General features: G+C 37.4%; 1 protein-coding gene across 12 annotated transcripts in view; it reads right to left on the bottom strand.

Moving 5' to 3' along the window:
* The window catches only part of PDE10A (phosphodiesterase 10A), a 337758-nt gene that overhangs the window by 52815 nt on the left and 262174 nt on the right, over positions 1 to 22769 (bottom strand). For all 12 annotated transcript variants that reach the window (XM_025382246.1, XM_025382247.1, XM_025382251.1 and 9 more), the window contains 3 exons: positions 13334 to 13476; positions 12202 to 12285; positions 4057 to 4207 (listed from right to left, as the gene is read on the bottom strand). In XM_025382246.1, coding sequence (XP_025238031.1) covers positions 4057 to 4207; positions 12202 to 12285; positions 13334 to 13476 — 378 coding nt within the window. The remainder of the gene's footprint in view (positions 1 to 4056; positions 4208 to 12201; positions 12286 to 13333; positions 13477 to 22769) is intronic.

Below are 22769 nucleotides of genomic sequence, written 5' to 3'. Positions count from 1 at the left end.
AAAGGCAGAGCAGACTAATGGAAATTAAAGAAAGTCAGGCTGAGTACAAAATAAACTAGGCAGGCACGCCTCATAAAAAGGCCAGGTGTGAGGAGAGACCTGAAAGAGAGGAAGGAGAGAGGCAAGTGAGTGTGGGAGAGGAGCACACAGGGCAGGGGAGCAGTGACAACATAAACTTGGAGGTGAGTGTGCCCTGAGACTTGGAGGATCAGGAAGGTGGCCAGTGGGGTCAAGGGCAGGGGAGGCAGTCAACATAAAAGGCTTATATTCTCGGTCATCGGGGGAACTATTACCACAGGGATTTTTTAGCAGAGCAGTGTTATCATTTTGGTTCTATGTTTACAAGATTATTCTGGCAACTGTGTTGAAAACAGACTCCAGAAGTATGAGAGATCAGTGAGGAGGTTTCTAAAGTAACTGAGGCAAAATATAATAGAGCTTTAGACCAGGATAACAACAATGAAAGCTTCTAAGGGGTGATTAAAATCTGGATGCGTTTTGCAGGCAGAACCAACAGGATTTTTTGACTGTCAGAGCGTGAAAAGAAAGGAGGCGATAAGGGGTCAAGTATGACCTCAAATGTTTTGGTCTTAGAAGCTGTAATGATTAGCATCAACTGATATGGGAGAAGTACAGGTGGAATGGGTTTGAGGAGAGAGGTCAGGAGTTCACATTTAGACTGAGGCGAGAAGTCTACTTGATAGTCAAGAGGAGATTTGACAAGCGGAGATTTTGTTTTGACAGGTAGCAGCTACTGAAGCCTCAAGGCCTGGAGATAGGCCTTTGCTAGAGAAAGTGCCCATGTGGCATTTAAGGCCACATGACTGGCTGAGCTCACCAAGGTTGTAGTTTGAGGTCGGAGGAGGGTCAAGGACTAAGCTCTCAAGTACTCCCAATTCTAAAATAAATCATCCAGTGGGCAATTAAATACTTGATAAAAATTGAAGGGAAGAAAGAATCAGAACTCTAGAGGTTAAATCCTATTATAACAAATTTCATATGACGGTTTCTATTCTCTCATGAAGGGATTTTGAGTGGAATGCAGGTTATGCCAAACACTGCTTGAAAAGATTGAAGTGTTTAAAGAATATTGAGAGACTCAATGTGTTAATAACAATCACAATCAGAATTTTATTTTGAAAGACAAATTATACCTGTAAAGGGGGAACAGACTGCATGTGTCTAAGTCTGAGGAAAGAGAAGGATTAAGAAAAAAAACAACAACAACAAAACAAAAACAAACAAACAAAAAATCCCAAGGAAGGAACAGCTGGTGCATTAGCAGGAAAACCGAGTGCCGAATGTCCCGGGATTCAAGTGAAGACACTGAGGACTGACCCTCGGATCTTGCCGGGTGCAGGTCACTGGTGACCTGGAGCAGGGCATTTTCCGGGGTGTTAAGTTCAGAAGCTTGATCAGAGTTGTTTGCAGAAAGAATGCGAGGAGAGGATTTTGAAAGAGCCAGTAGGGTAACACTTACAAGGGGTTTACTGCAAAGAAGAGCTAAGTAACAGGGAGGGAGCTGAGGAGAGTGGCAGATCAGAGCGTATTCTAACAGGGAAGTAAAAACTGCATGCCTACATGCAGATGGCAATGATCCAGAAAAGAGGGGTGAGAGCATGATAACGGAGGAGAGAGAAGAGAGGGAAGCACTGGTAGGCAGTGCTCTCAAAGAGGTGGTGGCGACAGATATGACAAAGCAGAAGGGTCAGTGCTGGAGAGGAGTGTGAAGGTTTAAGAGAAGTGTGCAAGGCAGAGCCTGCTGAGGGCAGATGCGGACAGATGGGGGTGCTGGGATGGGAGTCGGCAGAAGTTCTCACGGGCGCATTTTTAGCGATATGCCTGCTTCTTTATCCTGATAATGCAGGACTAGTTTTTCCCGCAACATAATTGGAAGGGAAATCTCACCAGCAACCCCTAACCCCATGAAGTATCACGTTAACAATCATACTTGCCTGGCATTCTTAAGATAACTGAATTAATTATGTTGTTAATATCGTTTTGTTTTGGGGTGGTTTCCATGTTTTATGCTGCTGTGTCATCATGATGTACCTGATAAGAAACCTCAAGAGTTTTACAATCTTGCACAATACGTAAAAGTTATCATCTTTCTAGTTTTTAAACTCACTTTTAAAATTGATGTGACCTTCAGTAGTTTTATTAAAGGTGTGCCAGAATCATACATCTGAAAATAATGTATAAATCACCCTTCTTAAGCATTTCCCTTTAACAAGATCAAACGATAACTTCTAATAGTTCTCTTAGAGGTTAAATTTCTTCTTTATAAAATATGTTTTAAATATTTACATATGTCATTTGGGGATTATTTTTCAGCCAAAACGATCTGATGTTTTGGGAAAATGTAATGATATAATTCCAGAAATGAATTAGGAACTTAAATGAGAGTCAATATGTATCAACAAAGTTTTTCTCACTTACCGTTAAATTTTCAACTTTTTGAATATAAATTGCAATGCAATTTGAAAGTATAATTTCTATAGTTCTTAAACTCATAAGGTGTGGCACAATGGCAAAACAAGACAATGAAATTGCTTTCTTAAAAGGAATAGAATGGAGAAAATGCTGAAAGTCTCAACAATATGGGGTTCAATAGAAAAGGACTTTGTTACAACAAACAGGAAAAAAGGACCGATTTCATCTGGATCTTTTGGGCGGAGGTAATAAATAATAAATTACTGATTAGGTTAAACTCCACTTGAACTAACAATTGTTCTGAAAAAGCAACAAAAACTAGAGGATAATTTTTTATTCTTTCTTTAAAATGCTACTATTTTTTATTTTTTTCCTAGAATGCATCTTTCGAGTTTTCCACGCAGATTGTGAATTTGGTCCAATAGGATGGAAAAGGATAGGATGGACCTTCACAAGCATTGGATTCTAGTTTAAATGTGAATTTGAGAAAAGCACAATTCATGTATCACAAAGATAACAGCTCCTTTCTCTGGACAGTCATAGGTCCCCTAAAAGATGAGACCAGTTTTACAGAGGAGAGAAAGAAGGACTCCATCTAAGGTGTGAGCAGACACTCCCAGGATCAGTGTGGTCAGAGGGAGGGATATCCTTCAAAGTCGGGATTGTCCAGATGTAGAATCAGCATCCTTTGTGGCCACGAGTCACTAAGCGCTAAGCCTGGCTTTCAAGTAAGGGACTGTGACTATGGTTGACGAATGGAAGTGGCCATCTCCAATTCTAACTCTGAGATTCTGAAAGCTTTGGATATGTCACCAACTCTGGGTATTTAAAGTTGGGCAAATTAATTAAATATTTCAGATCCTTTGTTTCCTCATGCTAGAGGAGGTCAAAATCATTTCTGTCTTCACAGTATTTAATGCTCTAGGTTCTCAAATAGACAGGATACATCTACATTATCCAGGCATATAAGCAATGAATAAAATTCACTGTTTATATCCCTTCAGAACATTTAAGCTTTAACAGAGAAGGCTTTAATAGAGAAGGCTTTAATACAGAAGGCTACAAAATTAGTGATTCCTTGGGGGATATTTTGATGAGGTTAAAATTTCTTTTTTTTTTTTTTTTTTTTTTTGAGACGGAGTCTCGCTCTGTCGCCCAGGCCGGAGTGCAGTGGCCGGATCTCAGCTCACTGCAAGCTCCGCCTCCCGGGTTCACGCCATTCTCCGGCCTCAGCCTCCCGAGTAGCTGGGACTACAGGCGCCTGCCACCGCGCCCGGCTATTTTTTTTTGTATTTCTTAGTAGAGACGGGGTTTCACTGTGTTCGCCAGGATGGTCTCGATCTCCTGACCTCGTGATCCGCCCATCTCGGCCTCCCAAAGTGCTGGGATTACAGGCTTGAGCCACCGCGCCCGGCCTAAAATTTCTTTTATCTACATTTCTTATACAAAATAATATGCTAAATGCTCGGGTGTAGGAATCTAAAAACGGGATGCCCTTGATTTAGTAAGCCAAAATTTGTCTTGGAATAACATGTCACAAATCCATGTCATTAATGTGCTCCTGATACACAGTATTAAATCCACTGAGGTTACGAGAAACAGCGGTGAAGAGTGCATACCCACCTCAAGGTCTGTGAAAAGCGTGTGGTTGTTCTGAAGTATGGCGTACATGCAGTGTGCTACAGTGACCGCATGCTTCCAGTTGTGATAAGGAACCCGCCGATAGTTCTTCTTCACAGACATAATAAAACGACACAACTTTTCGAGCTCAAAGCTGCATGGAAAAGAAACTGTTATGACCAAAACCAGTAGAGAATCACTAGGTTGCAGGAGAACCCCCTAGTTTAGGTACACATATGTCTATATCTTACACACTTGCAACTCTAAAGATTTCCACCCTGACTGAATCCATAAGCACTGGAAACTCATTCACCAGTTCCTTTCCAGTTCTCTAGCCAAAAAGAAGAGAATAAAGACTCTTTTATGGTATCTGTTGTGATATAGTAACTGTCCCACCGGCGAGAAAATATCAGCATTCGTACACAGTCACCTGTCACCAGCCCTTATGATTTTCTTTAGTTATATGTTCATTTCCTAAACCCCACAGTGCTCAAAGGACAACAACCCAGCACCATCTTGCTAACAGGTATTTTGAGCTAATATTTGCCAAAAAGAATATTCAGACTTACAAACGGCAAATATGTGTATCATGAGACTTTTCAAAGCAATTCCAAAGTATTGTTTTATTATATACTAAAATTGTTAAGTCCCAAATGAACATATCCAAATACTTACATAGTATATAAAATAATGTATATTTTATTACACATATTGTTATACTATGTGTTTATATTATTATGTACTTATACGTATTTAAGACTCTCTGAACTCTCAAAATAGACTTGAGACAGCTTAAAACAAAAGCATATATAATACAAGGCTTTCTGAAATACCAAGGAGGTCGAGAATTCATAAAAACTTAAAAAAATATGTAACCTGTGTTTTTCTCCACTGAAAATTTTCAAATGTATTTGAAGTATAAGGTATGGCATTTTAAGAATTCCAACTGATCTGTTATTGTTTTCTGTGCCCTGCCCATAACAAAGCAGCAGACACCTCTGCAGAGGCAAACGACTCTGTCTGACAGCTTTGAAGAGAGCAGTGGATCTCCCAACACGGAGGTTGAGATCTGAGAAGGGACAGACTCCCTGCTCAAGCGGGTCCCTGACCCCTAAGTAGCCTAACTGGGAGACATCCCCCACTAGGGGCAGTCTGACACCCCACACCTCACAGGGTGGAGTACACCCCTGAGAGGAAGCTTCCAAAGCAAGAATCAGACAGGTACACTTGCTGTTCAGAAATATTCTATCTTCTGCAGCCTCTGCTGCTGTTACCCAGGCAAACAGGGTCTGGAGTGGACCTCAAGCAATCTCCAACAGACCTACAGCTGAGGGTCCTGACTGTTGGAAGGAAAACTATCAAACAGGAAGGACACCTACACCAAAACCCCATCAGTACATCACCATCATCAAAGACCAGAGGCAGATAAAACCACAAAGATGGGGAAAAAGCAGGGCAGAAAAGCTGGAAATTCAAAAAACAAGAGCGCATCTCCCCCGGCAAAGGAGCGCAGCTCATCGCCAGCAACGGATCAAAGCTGGACGGAGAATGACTTTGACGAGATGAGAGAAGAAGGCTTCAGTCCATCAAATTTCTCAGAGCTAAAGGAGGAATTACGTACCCAGCGCAAAGAAACTAAAAATCTTGAAAAAAAAGTGGAAGAATTGACGGCTAGACTAATTAATGCAGAGAAGGTCATAAACGAAATGAAAGAGATGAAAACCATGACACGAGAAATACGTGACAAATGCACAAGCTTCAGTAACCGACTCGATCAACTGGAAGAAAGAGTATCAGCAATTGAGGATCAAATGAATGAAATGAAGCGAGAAGAGAAACTAAAAGAAAAAAGAAGAAAAAGAAATGAACAAAGCCTGCAAGAAGTATGGGATTATGTAAAAAGACCAAATCTACGTCTGATTGGGGTGCCTGAAAGTGAGGGGGAAAATGGAACCAAGTTGGAAAACACTCTTCAGGATATCATCCAGGAGAACTTCCCCAACCTAGTAGGGCAGGCCAACATTCAAATCCAGGAAATACAGAGAACGCCACAAAGATACTCCTCGAGAAGAGCAACTCCAAGACACATAATTGCCAGATTCACCAAAGTTGAAATGAAGGAAAAAATCTTAAGGGCAGCCAGAGAGAAAGGTCGGGTTACCCACAAAGGGAAGCCCATCAGACTCACAGCAGATCTCTCGGCAGAAACTCTACAAGCCAGAAGAGAGTGGGGGCCAATATTCAACATTCTTAAAGAAAAGAATTTTAAACCCAGAATTTCATATCCAGCCAAACTAAGTTTCATAAGTGAAGGAGAAATAAAATCCTTTACAGATAAGCAAATGCTTAGAGATTTTGTCACCACTAGGCCTGCCTTACAAGAGACCCTGAAGGAAGCACTCAACATGGAAAGGAACAACCGGTACCAGCCATCTCAAAAACATGCCAAAATGTAAAGACCATCGAGGCTAGGAAGAAACTGCATCAACTAATGAGCAAAATAACCAGTTAATATCATAATGGCAGGATCAAGTTCACACATAACAATCTTAACCTTAAATGTAAATGGACTAAATGCTCCAATTAAGAGACACAGACTGGCAAACTGGATAAAGAGTCAAGACCCATCAGTCTGCTGTATTCAGGAGACCCATCTCACACGCAGAGACATACATAGGCTCAAAATAAAGGGATGGAGGAAGATTTACCAAGCAAATGGAGAACAAAAAAAAGCGGGGGTTGCAATACTAGTCTCTGATAAAACAGACTTTAAACCATCAAAGATCAAAAGAGACAAAGAAGGCCATTACATAATGGTAAAGGGATCAATTCAACAGGAAGAGCTAACTATCCTCAATATATATGCACCCAATACAGGAGCACCCAGATTCATAAAGCAAGTCCTTAGAGACTTACAAAGAGACTTAGACTCCCATACAATAATAATGGGAGACTTCAACACTCCATTGTCAACATTAGACAGATCAACGAGACAGAAAGTTAACAAGGATATCCAGGAATTGAACTCATCTCTGCAGCAAGCAGACCTAATAGACATCTATAGAACTCTCCACCCCAAATCAACAGAATATACATTCTTCTCAGCACCACATCGTACTTATTCCAAAATTGACCACGTAATTGGAAGTAAAGCACTCCTCAGCAAATGTACAAGAACAGAAATTATAACAAACTGTCTCTCAGACCACAGTGCAATCAAACTAGAACTCAGGACTAAGAAACTCAATCAAAACCGCTCAACTACATGGAAACTGAACAACCTGCTCCTGAATGACTACTGGGTACATAACGAAATGAAGGCAGAAATAAAGATGTTCTTTGAAACCAATGAGAACAAAGATACAACATACCAGAATCTCTGGGACACATTTAAAGCAGTGTGTAGAGGGAAATTTATAGCACTAAATGCCCACAAGAGAAAGCAGGAAAGATCTAAAATTGACACTCTAACATCGCAATTAAAAGAACTAGAGAAGCAAGAGCAAACACATTCGAAAGCTAGCAGAAGGCTAGAAATAACTAAGATCAGAGCAGAACTGAAGGAGATAGAGACACAAAAAACCCTCCAAAAAATCAATGAATCCAGGAGTTGGTTTTTTGAAAAGATCAACAAAATTGACAGACCACTAGCAAGACTAATAAAGAAGAAAAGAGAGAAGAATCAAATCGACGCAATTAAAAATGAAAAAGGGGATATCACCACCGACCCCACAGAAATACAAACTACCATCAGAGAATACTATAAACACCTCTACGCAAATAAACTGGAAAATCTAGAAGAAATGGATAATTTCCTGGACACTTACACTCTTCCAAGACTAAACCAGGAAGAAGTTGAATCCCTGAATAGACCAATAGCAGGCTCTGAAATCGAGGCAACAATTAATAGCCTACCAACCAAAAAAAGTCCAGGACCAGATGGATTCACAGCTGAATTCTACCAGAGGTACAAGGAGGAGTTGGTACCATTCCTTCTGAAACTATTCCAATCAATAGAAAAAGAGGGAATCCTCCCTAACTCATTTTATGAGGCCAACATCATCCTGATACCAAAGCCTGGCAGAGATACAACAAAAAAAGAGAATTTTAGACCAATATCCCTGATGAACATCGATGCAAAAATCCTCAATAAAATACTGGCAAACCGGATTCAGCAACACATCAAAAAGCTTATCCACCATGATCAAGTGGGCTTCATCCCTGGGATGCAAGGCTGGTTCAACATTCGCAAATCAATAAACATAATCCAGCATATAAACAGAACCAAAGACAAGAACCACATGATTATTTCAATAGATGCAGAAAAGGCTTTTGACAAAATTCAACAGCCCTTCATGCTAAAAACGCTCCATAAATTCGGTATTGATGGAACGTACCTCAAAATAATAAGAGCTATTTATGACAAACCCACAGCCAATATCATACTGAATGGGCAAAAACTGGAAAAATTCCCTTTGAAAACTGGCACAAGACAGGGATGCCCTCTCTCACCACTCCTATTCAACATAGTGTTGGAAGTTCTGGCTAGGGCAATCAGGCAAGAGAAAGAAATCAAGGGTATTCAGTTAGGAAAAGAAGAAGTCAAATTGTCCCTCTTTGCAGATGACATGATTGTATATTTAGAAAACCCCATTGTCTCAGCCCAAAATCTCCTTAAGCTGATAAGCAACTTCAGCAAAGTCTCAGGATACAAAATTAATGTGCAAAAATCACAAGCATTCTTATACACTAGTAACAGACAAACAGAGAGCCAAATCATGAATGAACTTCCATTCACAATTGCTTCAAAGAGAATCAAATACCTAGGAATCCAACTTACAAGGGATGTAAAGGACCTCTTCAAGGAGAACTACAAACCACTGCTCAGTGAAATAAAAGAGGACACAAACAAATGGAAGAACATACCATGCTCATGGATAGGAAGAATCAATATCGTGAAAATGGCCATACTGCCCAAGGTAATTTATAGATTCAATGCCATCCCCATCAAGCTACCAATGAGTTTCTTCACAGAATTGGAAAAAACTGCTTTAAAGTTCATATGGAACCAAAAAAGAGCCCGCATCTCCAAGACAATCCTAAGTCAAAAGAACAAAGCTGGAGGCATCACGCTACCTGACTTCAAACTATACTACAAGGCTACAGTAACCAAAACAGCATGGTACTGGTACCAAAACAGAGATATAGACCAATGGAACAGAACAGAGTCCTCAGAAATAATACCACACATCTACAGCCATCTGATCTTTGACAAACCTGAGAGAAACAAGAAATGGGGAAAGGATTCCCTATTTAATAAATGGTGCTGGGAAAATTGGCTAGCCATAAGTAGAAAGCTGAAACTGGATCCTTTCCTTACTCCTTATACGAAAATTAATTCAAGATGGATTAGAGACTTAAATGTTAGACCTAATACCATAAAAATCCTAGAGGAAAATCTAGGTAGTACCATTCAGGACATAGGCATGGGCAAAGACTTCATGTCTAAAACACCAAAAGCAACGGCAGCAAAAGCCAAAATTGACAAATGGGATCTCATTAAACTAAAGAGCTTCTGCACAGCAAAAGAAACTACCATCAGAGTGAACAGGCAACCTACAGAATGGGAGAAAATTTTTGCAATCTACTCATCTGACAAAGGGCTAATATCCAGAACCTACAAAGAACTCCAACAAATTTACAAGAAAAAAACAAACAACCCCATCAAAAAGTGGGCAAAGGATATGAATAGACATTTCTCAAAAGAAGACATTCATACAGCCAACAAACACATGAAAAAATGCTCATCATCACTGGCCATCAGAGAAATGCAAATCAAAACCACAATGAGATACCATCTCACACCAGTTAGAATGGCGATCATTCAAAAGTCAGGAAACAACAGGTGCTGGAGAGGATGTGGAGAAATAGGAACACTTTTACACTGTTGGTGGGATTGTAAACTAGTTCAACCATTATGGAAAACAGTATGGCGATTCCTCAAGGATCTAGAACTAGATGTACCATATGACCCAGCCATCCCATTACTGGGTATATACCCAAAGGATTATAAATTATGCTGCTATAAAGACACATGCACACGTATGTTTATTGCAGCACTATTCACAATAGCAAAGACTTGGAATCAACCCAAATGTCCATCAGTGACAGATTGGATTAAGAAAATGTGGCATATATACACCATGGAATACTATGCAGCCATAAAAAAGGATGAGTTTGTGTCCTTTGTAGGGACATGGATGCAGCTGGAATCCATCATTCTTAGCAAACTATCACAAGAACAGAAAACCAAACACCGCATGTTCTCACTCATAGGTGGGAACTGAACAATGAGATCACTTGGACTCGGGAAGGGGAACATCACACACCGGGGCCTATCATGGGGAGGGGGGCGGGGGGAGGGATTGCATTGGGAGTTATACCTGATGTAAATGACGAGTTGATGGGTGCAGCACACCAACAAGGCACAAGTATACATATGTAACAAACCTGCACGTTATGCACATGTACCCTACAACTTACAGTATAATAATAATAAATAAATTAAAAAAAAAAAAAAAAAAAAAAAAAGAATTCCAACTGATCAAACTCTCAACTGCATTCTGAGAATTAACTGGAGTTAGGTATCCCATGTGCATCCTTTTGAAACACTAATTTACAAAAAGTCACAGATAGGAAAGACATAGACTTCAAGAGGAATGACAATTAAGTTCTAGAGAAACTAAGAGGTTCTATAAGACATTTAATTCCTAAATGAGTAAAAAAGAGCAAAAGAAAACAATTCCTTGCATTTTAACATTGCATGTTTACACTGTAAAGGATCAGATATAAAGTCAGGAAATGCCTCTAGGACAGCCAAATTGGGTGGGGAAAAGATTTGCAATGAAATGGTGCCATAATTAAATTACTGACAAAGTACCACACTTTGAATAAGAAGACATGTTACTTTTTGATCTATTCTGATAGATACATGATGGCAGGTTGAAAGTTGATGCTATTTACACATGGTATTCTAAACATTTTTTAAATTTTTATTATACTTTAAGTTCCAGGGTACATGTGCAGAACGTGCAGGTTTGTTACATAGGTACACATGTGCCATGATGGCCTGCTGCACCCATCAACCCTTCATCCACATTAGGTATTTCTCCTAATGCTATCCCTCCCTTAGCCCCTGACCCCCTGACAGGCCCTGGTATGTGATGTTCCTTTCCCTGTGTCCATGCGTTCTCATTGTTCAACTCCCACTTATGAGTGAGAACATGCAGTGTCTGGTTTTCTGTTTTTGTGTTAGTTTGCTGAGAATGATGGTTTCCAGCTTCATCCATGAAAGGACATGAATTCATCCTTTTATGTTTGCATAGTTTCCATGGTGTATATGTGCCATATTTTCTTAATCCAGTCTATCATTGATGGGCATTTGGGTTGGTTCCAAGTCTTTGCTAGTGTGAACAGTGCTGCAATAAACATACATGTGCATGTGTCTTTACAGTAGAATGATTTATTATCCTTCGGGTATAAACCCAGTAATGGGATTGCTGGGTCAAATGGTATTTCTAGTTCTAGATCCTTGAGGAATCACTAGACTGTCTTCCACAATGGTTGAACTAATTTACACTCCCACCAACAGCATAAAAGTGTTCCTATTTCTCCACATCCTCTCCAGCATCTGTTGTTTCACGACCTTTTAATGATTGCCATTCTAACTGTCATAAGATGGTATCTCATTGTGGTTTTGATTTGCGTTTCTCTAATGACCAGTGACGACGAGCTTTTTTTCATATGTTTGCTGGCTGCATAAACATTCTGGTCAGTAGTAACCCCTGTCTCTTTCAGTTACACAGCCAAATGAAATTCTAGCCTCTGTTTTTATGAAAGCTTTTTGGATTTGTTTTTTAACCAGGCTACAACCATGTTGCTAGAGCCCCAGCAGAAAATCTGAAAAGGCTGCGTGTTTGTACAATAATCTCAGCCCTTTTTTATTGGAATATTTAGAAAAAAAGTAATTTACATATGCAATATTTTAAAATAATTTCAAACAAAGATGGTGGTGAGGCATATATGTAGAAGGAGGAAGAGGTTATGTCACTCAATATTTCAAACAGTAAATTTTAAAGTCATTCATACCAGGATGTCCCACAGGACCGATGAACCATGTAGACAAAAATTCCAGGCCACATGTTTTCAAAAGGACCAATGTCAAAGTGGAATCTGAAATGTTAAAAGGGCAGTTTATCACTAAAGGTAATTAGAATAAACATAATAAGTAAAGAAAATCATTTAACTTTTTTGTACCAAGGAGCTAAAAAGACACTGGGAGCTCAGCCATCCCTTTTTCTGCCTTCTCAGCCACATCTCTCTGGTACTGAAAGATTTTCAGGAATAAATTCCACATATTTATTCCCTTAGAAATCTAGTCCAATATCCAAGTTATTGATTCATTTTCTATTAATCTGTTTAAAATAATGCTTCATTTGTTATCAGAGAAATTAAAAGAACAAAAAGGTGTATTACAAATATTAGATACATATACAAACATAGAAAAGGGGGGAAAAGCCTTTTCAGAAGTATTTTTGGAGTTGAAATTGTTTTATCTCCTATTTTAACTGCGATAACAATTTCACTAATATAAACACCAAAGTTATTACCCATTTTTCATTTGCTAATTTAGTTACCAACATTAGACTTGAATTAATGGTATGGTATAATATATACTATAATTTCAACTGTAAGGCAAATAGTAGCTCTAAGTCACTTCTGAAGGTTTCCTATGTAGATACTGTTGGCTTACACTTATAATGAACATACAAACGGCTTCTAGTAACTTAAGTATCTTAACATAGGATTAAAAAATAAAGTATGAAAGTCAAACTATGACAAAATTCTTGAATTTAATTTGGAAGTTTAAATTTATAGGGAAATGAGAACTTTTTGATATCTTATGTTAAATGCCATTTTGAGTGTCAAATATTAAATGGTATAAAGTATGCAACAGACTAATGAGAAATGCTAACATTTCGGTTAACTCATTTCAAAACTGAGTTCAGATTTTCTTTTTTAAGGGAATGAGATCTGGCCTTTATTTCCAAATCCTCTCATACTATCTGGAATCACTTTGGAAGGAGAAAATGGCAACATATGAAACTCCACATGTAATACGTGTATAATAATTGTGACTCTAATTCTATAATCTGTCTCACTTTAAGTTCAATTCAATTAAAAATTGTTCCTGAAGAAACTGACAAAGCAACATACTTACAATTCAATTTCTTTGCAGAGACGCACAGGAAGGGTAAATCGCATGAGGCCTTGCCACTCTTCTGCAGTACAAATGCTATGGTAGGACAGCTTTTCCATTGTTACCCGGTAAATGCACTCTGAGTGGCGAATTCTATGATACATCTAGAAGGCAAATCCAAAAAAAAAAACCCAAAATTAAAATAATATTTAAAATGTTTTGTCACTGACGTTCAGAATTTGCTATTAAAGAATCAGAACTAGAATTAAAACCAAAGTAGATTTATTATTATCCATATTTCCATATGCACAGGGATGTGCACACATGACTTTGCAGATTCAAAAGAAATTTTTTTTTTTTAAAAAAAGATGGTATCTCTGCTTTAAAAGTTTTCCTCAGACATCTCTTGGTAATGAGGTTACTTGGCATTTGTCTTCTTTAAAATGCTCTGTATTTCTGTATTTTTAAATAATAAAAATTAAACACATCCATTTTATTATCAGAAAATGAATATTAGTATTTTTAAAGATCACAATAAGATCTAAGGTACTTCTCAATCTATTACAACAAAAACTTTAATTACTACATTTCACCTGCGCATCAAATTCAACTTCCTTGGGAGGGTTTTATCACAACATTTCCTTCTCTGGTTTTTAGTCTTGACTGTATACTTTTACTATTCTTAACAGGACTGAATTTGGGGTTTTATTGGTGTTCCAGCAACGAACTCACATGAGTAACACAGGTTTGCATTCGTCAGTCATAGACTGTGTCCATGAAGTAGGTATATAAATTGGTAATTACATTGAAAATGGATAGGTACATTTTGCCATCCTATTAAGTTGAAATCTTGTGTATCTGTATCTGTTTGCAAATGTTTTACAAATAATTATAAATTAATATGTGAGATAAAATAAAAGCATGCAGTGGAGCCAAAGGAATGGGTCAATATTTACTCTTGTGAATGATTAAATAGATGAGATTAATTAGGAACTGTCTGAAGCAAATTAATACTGAAAACGTGGTGAGAAGCTAGAGTAGCTTTTGTAACATTTTGCATTTTTAAAGTAACATTTTCTACAGGCTAGCTCACCATCTGTAGGTCAGACTATCCAGTCTACATAAAAACACAAATGAAAACTGGGCAAGGTCACTCACCCCTGTAATCCCAGCACTTTTGGAGGCCCAGGTGGGTGAAACATCTGAGGTCAGGAGTTCAAGACCAGCCTGGCCAACATGGCAAAACCCTGTCTCTACTAAAAATACAAAAATCAGCTGGGTGCACGCCTGTATCTCAGCTATTTGGGAGGCTGAGACAGGAGAATCGCTTGAACCTGGGAGGTGGAGACTGCAGTGAGCCAAGATGGCACCACTGCACTCTTGCCTGGGTAACAACAGTGTAACTCTGTCTCAAAAAAAAAAAAAAAAAAAAAGAATGAAGCTAAATGGGTCAAGAGTGAAGATATTTTCTTTATTTCATCATTTAAAAATATTTAGCTTCCTTCTTGGCGATCTCAAAGTCCTCTCGGTCTAGAGGTTACTAAAATGTTTGATTGTGAAAACCCTATCAGTAAACAAATGGTGGCAATGCAAACCCAATGAATGAATACACAGTAATTACATGCACACAAACTGTACTCATCTATTATTTATATTATAAATAGAAACTAAAAACATTAAAATTAAGTGGCTATATTTTTAAATATTTTACCTACTAAGTAAGTCTTTGTTCTTACTAAAAAATTAGGTATTTTTAAATGAAAGTACTATATTTAAATGTTATTAATCATCATATGCTTTCTGTAATACTTTTGGAGATAATGATTTAAGGGATGGTTCAGTTTAATTTATTTCGGTATTTAGATTTTCAGTTATACCATTTAAGAAAGGTATTCCTTAAGAAGTATGTCGATCCAAATGGAATAAAGGCTGTATTGGCTGTGGCTAACACCTGTAATCCCAGCACTTCGGGAGGCAGAGGCAGGCAGCAAGACTAGCCTGGCCAACATGGCGAAACCCTGTCTCTACTACAAACACAAAAAAATTAGCCAGGTACGGTGGCACACACCTATAATCCTAGCTACTTGGGAGATTGAGGCACGAGAATCATTTGAACCAGGAAGGCAAGAGGTGGAGGTTGCAGTGAGCTGAGATTGCACTACTACACTTCAGCCTGGGCGATAGAGCGAGATTCTCTCTCTCCAAAAAAAAAAAAAAAAAAGGTTGTATTGGCTGTTTTTAAACATTACACTTATATTTTTGTTTCCTAACTACTAATATGTTTGGTTGAAATTCAAACGCATTTCCATTTTTCTTGATGTCAATCAGTTGACCCTGCAAACTAATCAGCTACGTTTTTATATATTATCAAAAAGCATTCAAAATCAATGAAAACTCTTTGTGGAGATTTGTATCAGTTAAAACCTGCTTCGTAAAACAAAATCATTAAAAATTCAATTTTAAAGGTAGAGAGAAAAAAAGGGGGAATAAAGAACAGATAAAACACATAGAAAACAAATAGCAAGATGGTGGATTTACACCAAACATAAAATCTGAATGGTCTACACATCATAATTAGAAATCAAAGACTGTCAGATTGAATAAAAAAGTATGGGCCAACTATATACTGCTGACAAGAATTTTACTTGAACTATAAAGACACAGAGTAAAATTAAAATGATGGAAAAGATATACTATTTAATACCAGTCAAAAGAAAGTTACAATGACTTTATTAATAATAACAGGCAAGGTAGAGTTCAGAACAAAGACTATTACTAGGAATAAAGAAAATCATTTCAAATAACAAAAGGGTCTGGTCAAAACAAAGACGTAACAACCCTAAGTACGACACACCTAATAAGATAGTTTTGGTATATATGAAGCAAACAATGATAGAACTGCAAATAAAATAGACAAATAGATAAATCCACAATCAGAGCTAGAGATTTCACACCACCCTTTGAACTGAACTACTCATATATCAATCCAATAAAAATCCCAGTAGGCTTTTCTGTAGGAAATTAAAAGTCGCTTCTATAATTCATATGGAAATTCAAAGGACCGAGATTAGCCAAAATAACTCTGAAAACAAAGAATGAAGGTGAGGAAATTATATTGCCTAAACCCAATTCTTATTATAAAGTTATAGTAACTAAAGCAGTGTGGTTCTGGCATCAAGGGGCACAAACAGATCAGTGGAACTAAAAACAGAAATAGGACCACACACACGGCCAGGTGATTTTCAGCAACCTGCAAAGGTAAGGCCATAAGGAAAGGATAGTTGGTTGATTTAGCAAGTGGTGCTGTAACAACCAAATATCCAAAAGCAATAAATAAATAAAAACTTTGACCCTTACCTTGTACCATAGGCAAATATTTACTCAAAATGAATATACACTTAACTATAGAACCTAAAACTATAAAACTTCTAGAAAAAAAAAAAGAGGAGAAATGTCTTAATGACCTTAGGTTAGGCAAGTATTTCTTCAATACAATCTTAAACATCATAATGAAAGGCTGAATTATCAACTGGACTTCTTCAGAGTTTAAAACTTTTGCTCTTAGAAAGAAACTGTTAAGAGAATGAAAAGACAAGTCAAAGGCTGGAAGCAAATATTGACAAATAATCTATGTGATAAATGAAAACGACTTGTATCTAGAATATATAAAGAGCTACTAAAAATCAGTCAGAAAACAAACAACCACAAACAAAAGATGGACAAAAGATTTGAGAAGACACTTCACCAAAGATGGTGTACAGATGACAAATGTGAAAGAACTGGAACACATACCATGATCTGGGGAATGTAAAAGAGTACAATCACTTTCATAAACAGTTTGGCAGTCTCTTAAACAGTTACAGACCTCTCCCAGGTTACCCACCACTGCACATATAAATCGTTACCCAAGAGAAACGAAATCTGCGGTCACTTAAAGGCTTGTACACAGACCAACTGTTTCCTGCAGCTTTAGTGTAATAGCCAAAAACTGGAAATCACTCAAGTATCTATCAACAACTAAATAAATTAGTTGTGGTGTGTCCATACAATAAACTACTAAGTAATAAAAAGTAATTAACTATTTACTTACACAACACCACCGATGAATCACAAAATTATGTTAAGTGAAAAAAGCCAAATAATACAGATTATATGATTCCCTTTATACAAAATAATTCTAGAAAATGCAAAGTAATTTATAGTGACAGAAAGCAAAACAATGGTCACCTGAAGATGGGGAGGGTCAAAAGGAAGGGATTACTAAGGGGCCCACAGAAACTTCTGTAGGTCAAGGCTATATTTATTATCTTGACTATATTGATGGTTTCATGGGTGTGTGTGTGTGTATATTAAGTTGCACACTTTAAACATCTGCACATTACTGTGTATCAATAAACCTCAGTGAAACTATTTTAAAAGTTTCTGCTCTTTTTAAGGGTATAGATGTCACAATTTGTATACATGACATATAAATTTCAGCAACAAAGTCATATGATAGTGAAAATACTGCCAAAGATCTGTTTTCAAAGTGCTCTCTTCATAGCGTGAATTTCTTTGGAAAGCAATTATTTTCTCATGCAGTGTTAATGTCACTGGCAACTTGAGGGTTCAGATTAAATGTTATTCCTCTGAATATATCTTCTAAATACTTTCATTTGTCATTAGAAGTTGTTAGCAAATTTGGAGTCTTTGTCTTTTTGTGAAAGAAGCATGTGTATCTAATTTATTAACTGAACAACTGTACCAAGTATTTTGCTGCAAACAGCAAATCTGTGGGTAGCACAAACGAAAATGCATGAACATTTTGAAATCATCTTCATAACTGTGATTTTTTTTTCCAGGTGATAAAATAATCCTCCTTAGGAAAGTCGAGAAAGAGCGTAGATAGGTTTAGAAGCGTAGGCTGGACACTGCTGTCACCTTTTCCTAGCTGCACAAGGCCCACCCTGTGAGAGGAGACTCTGCTTCCCAGACAAGCCATGACCTTCTAGTGCACGAACTTTCTGAAAGCTCCGTCCGTGTATTAATAATCAATAAAAAATTATTTAATATCATTGACTCAAAAACATATCAAGATCCAAGTTTTCACATTTTCCTCATATACCTTAATGGAATTCACTTGCTTTCCACTTTAGAGATAGCGTAGATTCTGGTAGGAGAGTGAACAATCCATAGGATTTACTCATTATTTACTGTAAATTGGTATTATCTGTAATTCAGTGCAATTCTATGGTAAAGCTGTTAGTAAGAGTAACTATACTAGGCAGTAAAGTAACTGCTACTATAGTCATTAATCCTATTGCGCACTTATGCCAGGCAGTATGCTAAGTGTTTTATATGCATTATTTCATGTAGGTCTCACAGAACTCCTATAAGATAGTTATTCCTTTTATTATCATTTTGTATGTTTATGACCTAAAATTAGAATAAATTTTATTTCTATTATTTTTACAGTTTTTGATATCAATATATTGAAAACACATAAAAATTTAAATTTTTTAGTCATTTATTTTTATATTTGTAATCAGTGTAGGTAAATAACACTAATTACAAGATAAAATTAATTAAAATCACAGCACGAAATAATTAGTTTTAGAAAATTTTATATTTACTTCCCATTTGCTAAATGACCTTTAATACGAATAGTAGAAAATAACATAATCTAGGAATATTAGTAGATGATTTTATCATATTCATGCAAGTTGCTGATGAAGGTAGGAAACTATGTTGCCTTTTTCAGCGCATTTTGTATAAATTATTTGCCTATAACACTGCGTAAATAATCTTGCAGTCACTGTCCAAGTAGAAGAGAATTCTAGCAGAAAGAACTGCTATTCGTCTAAAACTGAAATATATTTTGATGGCCTATCAGTCTTAGGCACGAGGATATTGAAAAGGTGTATGTGCTCAAAAAACAAAACTATAAAGATGATCTGGAAACAGGACTGTAAGAGCATGTCTACCATACATTAAAAATACACCCAATCACATTTTATAAAATGGCATTCCTACTCAACTGGCATACAAAAATATTTAATTAGTGATTATTTAGAAGGTTTTTCTTGGGGCCTATTTACACAATAACCCTCATTACACTTAGAAATGACTGTGTCTATGAGGCACCCTAATATTTAATTAATGTTCATAGTAAACCTAGAGTCACTTTAGGGTCAGGCAACTCTTAGAAATCTAAACTCTGGAATCATCTACTTGGAACAAATCTCTTGTCCATCATTTACTAATTGTATACATTTAGGCAAATCATTTAATTCTCTGTTCCCCAGGATCTCATCGGTAGACTAAAGACACTATAGTACTTAGCCAAGAATGTAAGGTTCAATGGAATAACACGCGGAAAGGCTAAGAACAAGCACTGGCCAGTGACTGTGAAGCTCTCAGTGCTGTCAGCAACCTTATCTTAGACAGATATCAGCACTGTGTTGCCATGCAGTTTGGCTCTTTTGTTTGATTTTGGTGATAATCAAGAAGACAGTCTACTTTTCTATGTGGCGGTGGTGCACTGAACTGGCTTGCAAGAGCCAATTATGCACATTTCTTCCCAACTCTGCATTCATTATGGCCCATGGGTAGCTTGAAATTGTCCATACTGGGGGAATGTACACCAGAGACACCGGGAGACACACAGATCAGGACCATTCTGTTTTTAGAGAGGCTGCTGTTAAACATTTACTGCACACCACCTGGTATTCTTTAAGATTCAAGTAGTTTAACTTTGGGAACGTTTGAGACATAATAATTGTCCTACTGTTATAAATTGTGTACTCTTTTCCCCTATTTAATTTACATTTAAAATCGAATTGACAAATACTTATTAAACTATTTTCTATGTATTTGTCAATAGCATTAAATGATATCATTAGTCAAATTAAATTGACTCTCAAAGCAAGTCCTAAAATCAAACACACACTCCACATACATATGGGGAACACTGAATAAGATACCTGTAACCACCCTTCTACTCTACACTGCCATGAGATCCACTTTTTCAGCTCCCACAAGTGAGTCAGACATATGATATTTGCCTTTTTGTGCCTGGATAATTTTATTTAACCTAATGACCTTCAGTTTCATGCATGCTGCTGCAAGTTACACGATTTCATTCCTTTTTATGGCTAAATAATGTTCCATTGTGCATACTGTTGGTTAAGGGGTACAAAAACACAGCTGGATAAAAGGAGTAAGTTCTACTGTTTGCTAGTACACTAGGAAAATTACAGTTCATAATAATTTATTGTGTATTTCAAAATAGCTAGAGGATTCATAATGGTTCCAAAACAAAGAAAATATAAATATCTGAGGTGTCAGATACTTCAGTCATGTTGATATGATTAACGCAGTTACAGGTATCAAATTATTCTACTTACTCCCAAAATATGTACAACTATGATAAATCAATAAAAAGGAAATGCTGTGCTGTTTATTTTATAGCACAGGGCAGTGCTGCAGCAGACTAAAGAAATAACAGACCCATCAGAGGGTGTGGCTTGAGGCTCCGGGATGTGAAGGGAAGGTCCACGCAGGATGAGACTTGCCTGTGGCAGCAAGAGGAGAGGAGTTGAACTGAGAACTCCGTAAGAAAAAAACAAGCCTTGTCTCTACTTGGGGCTATGGGTAGAAAAGAAATAGTCTCCATCCATTGAGAATATGGAAATCAAGCCTGAACCATATGTAGTTGTAGTTTCCGAATTTATACTAACATATTGCAGGAATTTCAAGCTAAAAACTTAACAGAAACAAAAACCTGGACCCAGATCACTGACAGCCTGGGGCACACGGAACACATTACATATATCTGAGCATGAGGGTCTCCCACAAGGGAGATAATCTGAGAGAAATTTGAGTAGGTAAACAAGTAAACGACAACATGAAAAAAAATCTAAGAATGGAAAGATCAATAGATATTAGTACCCTCTACGAACTGAGCTAACGAAAAACACTTAATGTGAGATTTAAAATACACTGTTGCAAAAATACGGCATTTGGTATGTGACTTACTATGGTTGTACAACTATTCTAGCTTATGGAAACCACAGCACCAACATGCAAAAACAAACCAAAACAAAACAAAAACCACAAAGATTTCTTTCTGTTTCTTTCTCAGTAGAGTTTTATCTTTGACCTAATCATGGGTGGAAGTATTTAAAACCCTTTCTAAAAGACAGGCCCAAGCACCTGCTGTCTATGGCACTAGAGAGAATTCCTTCACGCTGAGGACTGCAAAGGTGACAACGGTTTTCTCTCATGTGTTTCCGTGGATTTGAAACCACTGGGAACAAATTTTTTAAAAAATGTTTGTGTGTGTTATGTTCCTGTGAAATAAGAGACAGCTGAATTCAGGAGAAAGTAGGGGCATTGGAAAAATGACTCTCCAGCCGTGTGCCCAAATGCACCCCAGTATATGGAAAACAACTGGTGTCCTAATGCAGGAATGCTGACTTCTCTCCTCTGTAAGTTGACAAGTTCCATCTTAGGGCAGACACTAAAGGTCTTCCTTACTATTTTCTGGTAAATAAATGAAGCAAATCAAATTTTAATGATTTTATAGCCTTATAACCAAAAGAAGAAAAAAAAGACTGAACTCAGCTGAAATTAGTTATCTATAAACTTGTAGACTTGGAGAAGCATTAAACTTTTCTTTTCATGTAACCCCAAAAATTCAGTTTAAGAATTGTTATTCATTAGTATCTAAGTGTATTCAAATTCAAGATGAGGGAAAAGGATGTGTGTGTGTGTGTGTGTGTGTTTCTGTGTGTGATCATGACACTACTAACAGGAGATAGTTGAATTTTAGGAGATAACTTTGTGACTTGATGCACTGGTATAAGATGTATTTTTGATTTTTCTTAGAAAACTTTTGTTGGGAGTATACAATACTCTCAAGGCAACCTTCAGTTCATCATCTATAATTGCATATTTAATTTACATAATTCTCCTTTGAAGTATGTCCCAAGTGTTAAACTTTCTGTGAATCGATTCCAAACTCTTTTATTAACCCTATCTTTGCTCTACCATCTATATTACTTTATGAAATTTTTTTTTCCTGAACTTTTCCCCCTCATTTCTAACAAAATTAACCTTACCTTCTGTGATGGTTAATTCTAAGCATCAACTTGACTGGGTTAGAGGATGCTTGGACAGCAGGTAGATCATTATTTCTGGGTGTTTCAGTGAGGGTGTTTCTGGGAGACTGGCACTGGAATTAGGGCACTGAGTAGGGAAGATCTGCCCTTATCCAATGCGGTAGGGCACCAGGTAACTGGCTGAGGACCCAGACAGAACAGAAAGGCAAAGGGCAGGCAAAGTCTCTTTCTGTTCTAAAGCTGGGATACCTACCCTGTTCTAGAACATCAGATCTCCCGGATCTCTGGTCTTTGGAGTTTAACTTGCACCAGGTGCACCCCAGCTTCTCAAGCCTTTGGCCTCTGACTCAGGGTTT

The sequence above is a fragment of the Theropithecus gelada genome, chromosome 4 (genome assembly GCF_003255815.1).
Source record: "Theropithecus gelada isolate Dixy chromosome 4, Tgel_1.0, whole genome shotgun sequence".
Taxonomy (NCBI): Eukaryota; Metazoa; Chordata; class Mammalia; order Primates; family Cercopithecidae; genus Theropithecus; species Theropithecus gelada.
This window is presented reverse-complemented; position numbering and strand designations above follow the sequence as displayed.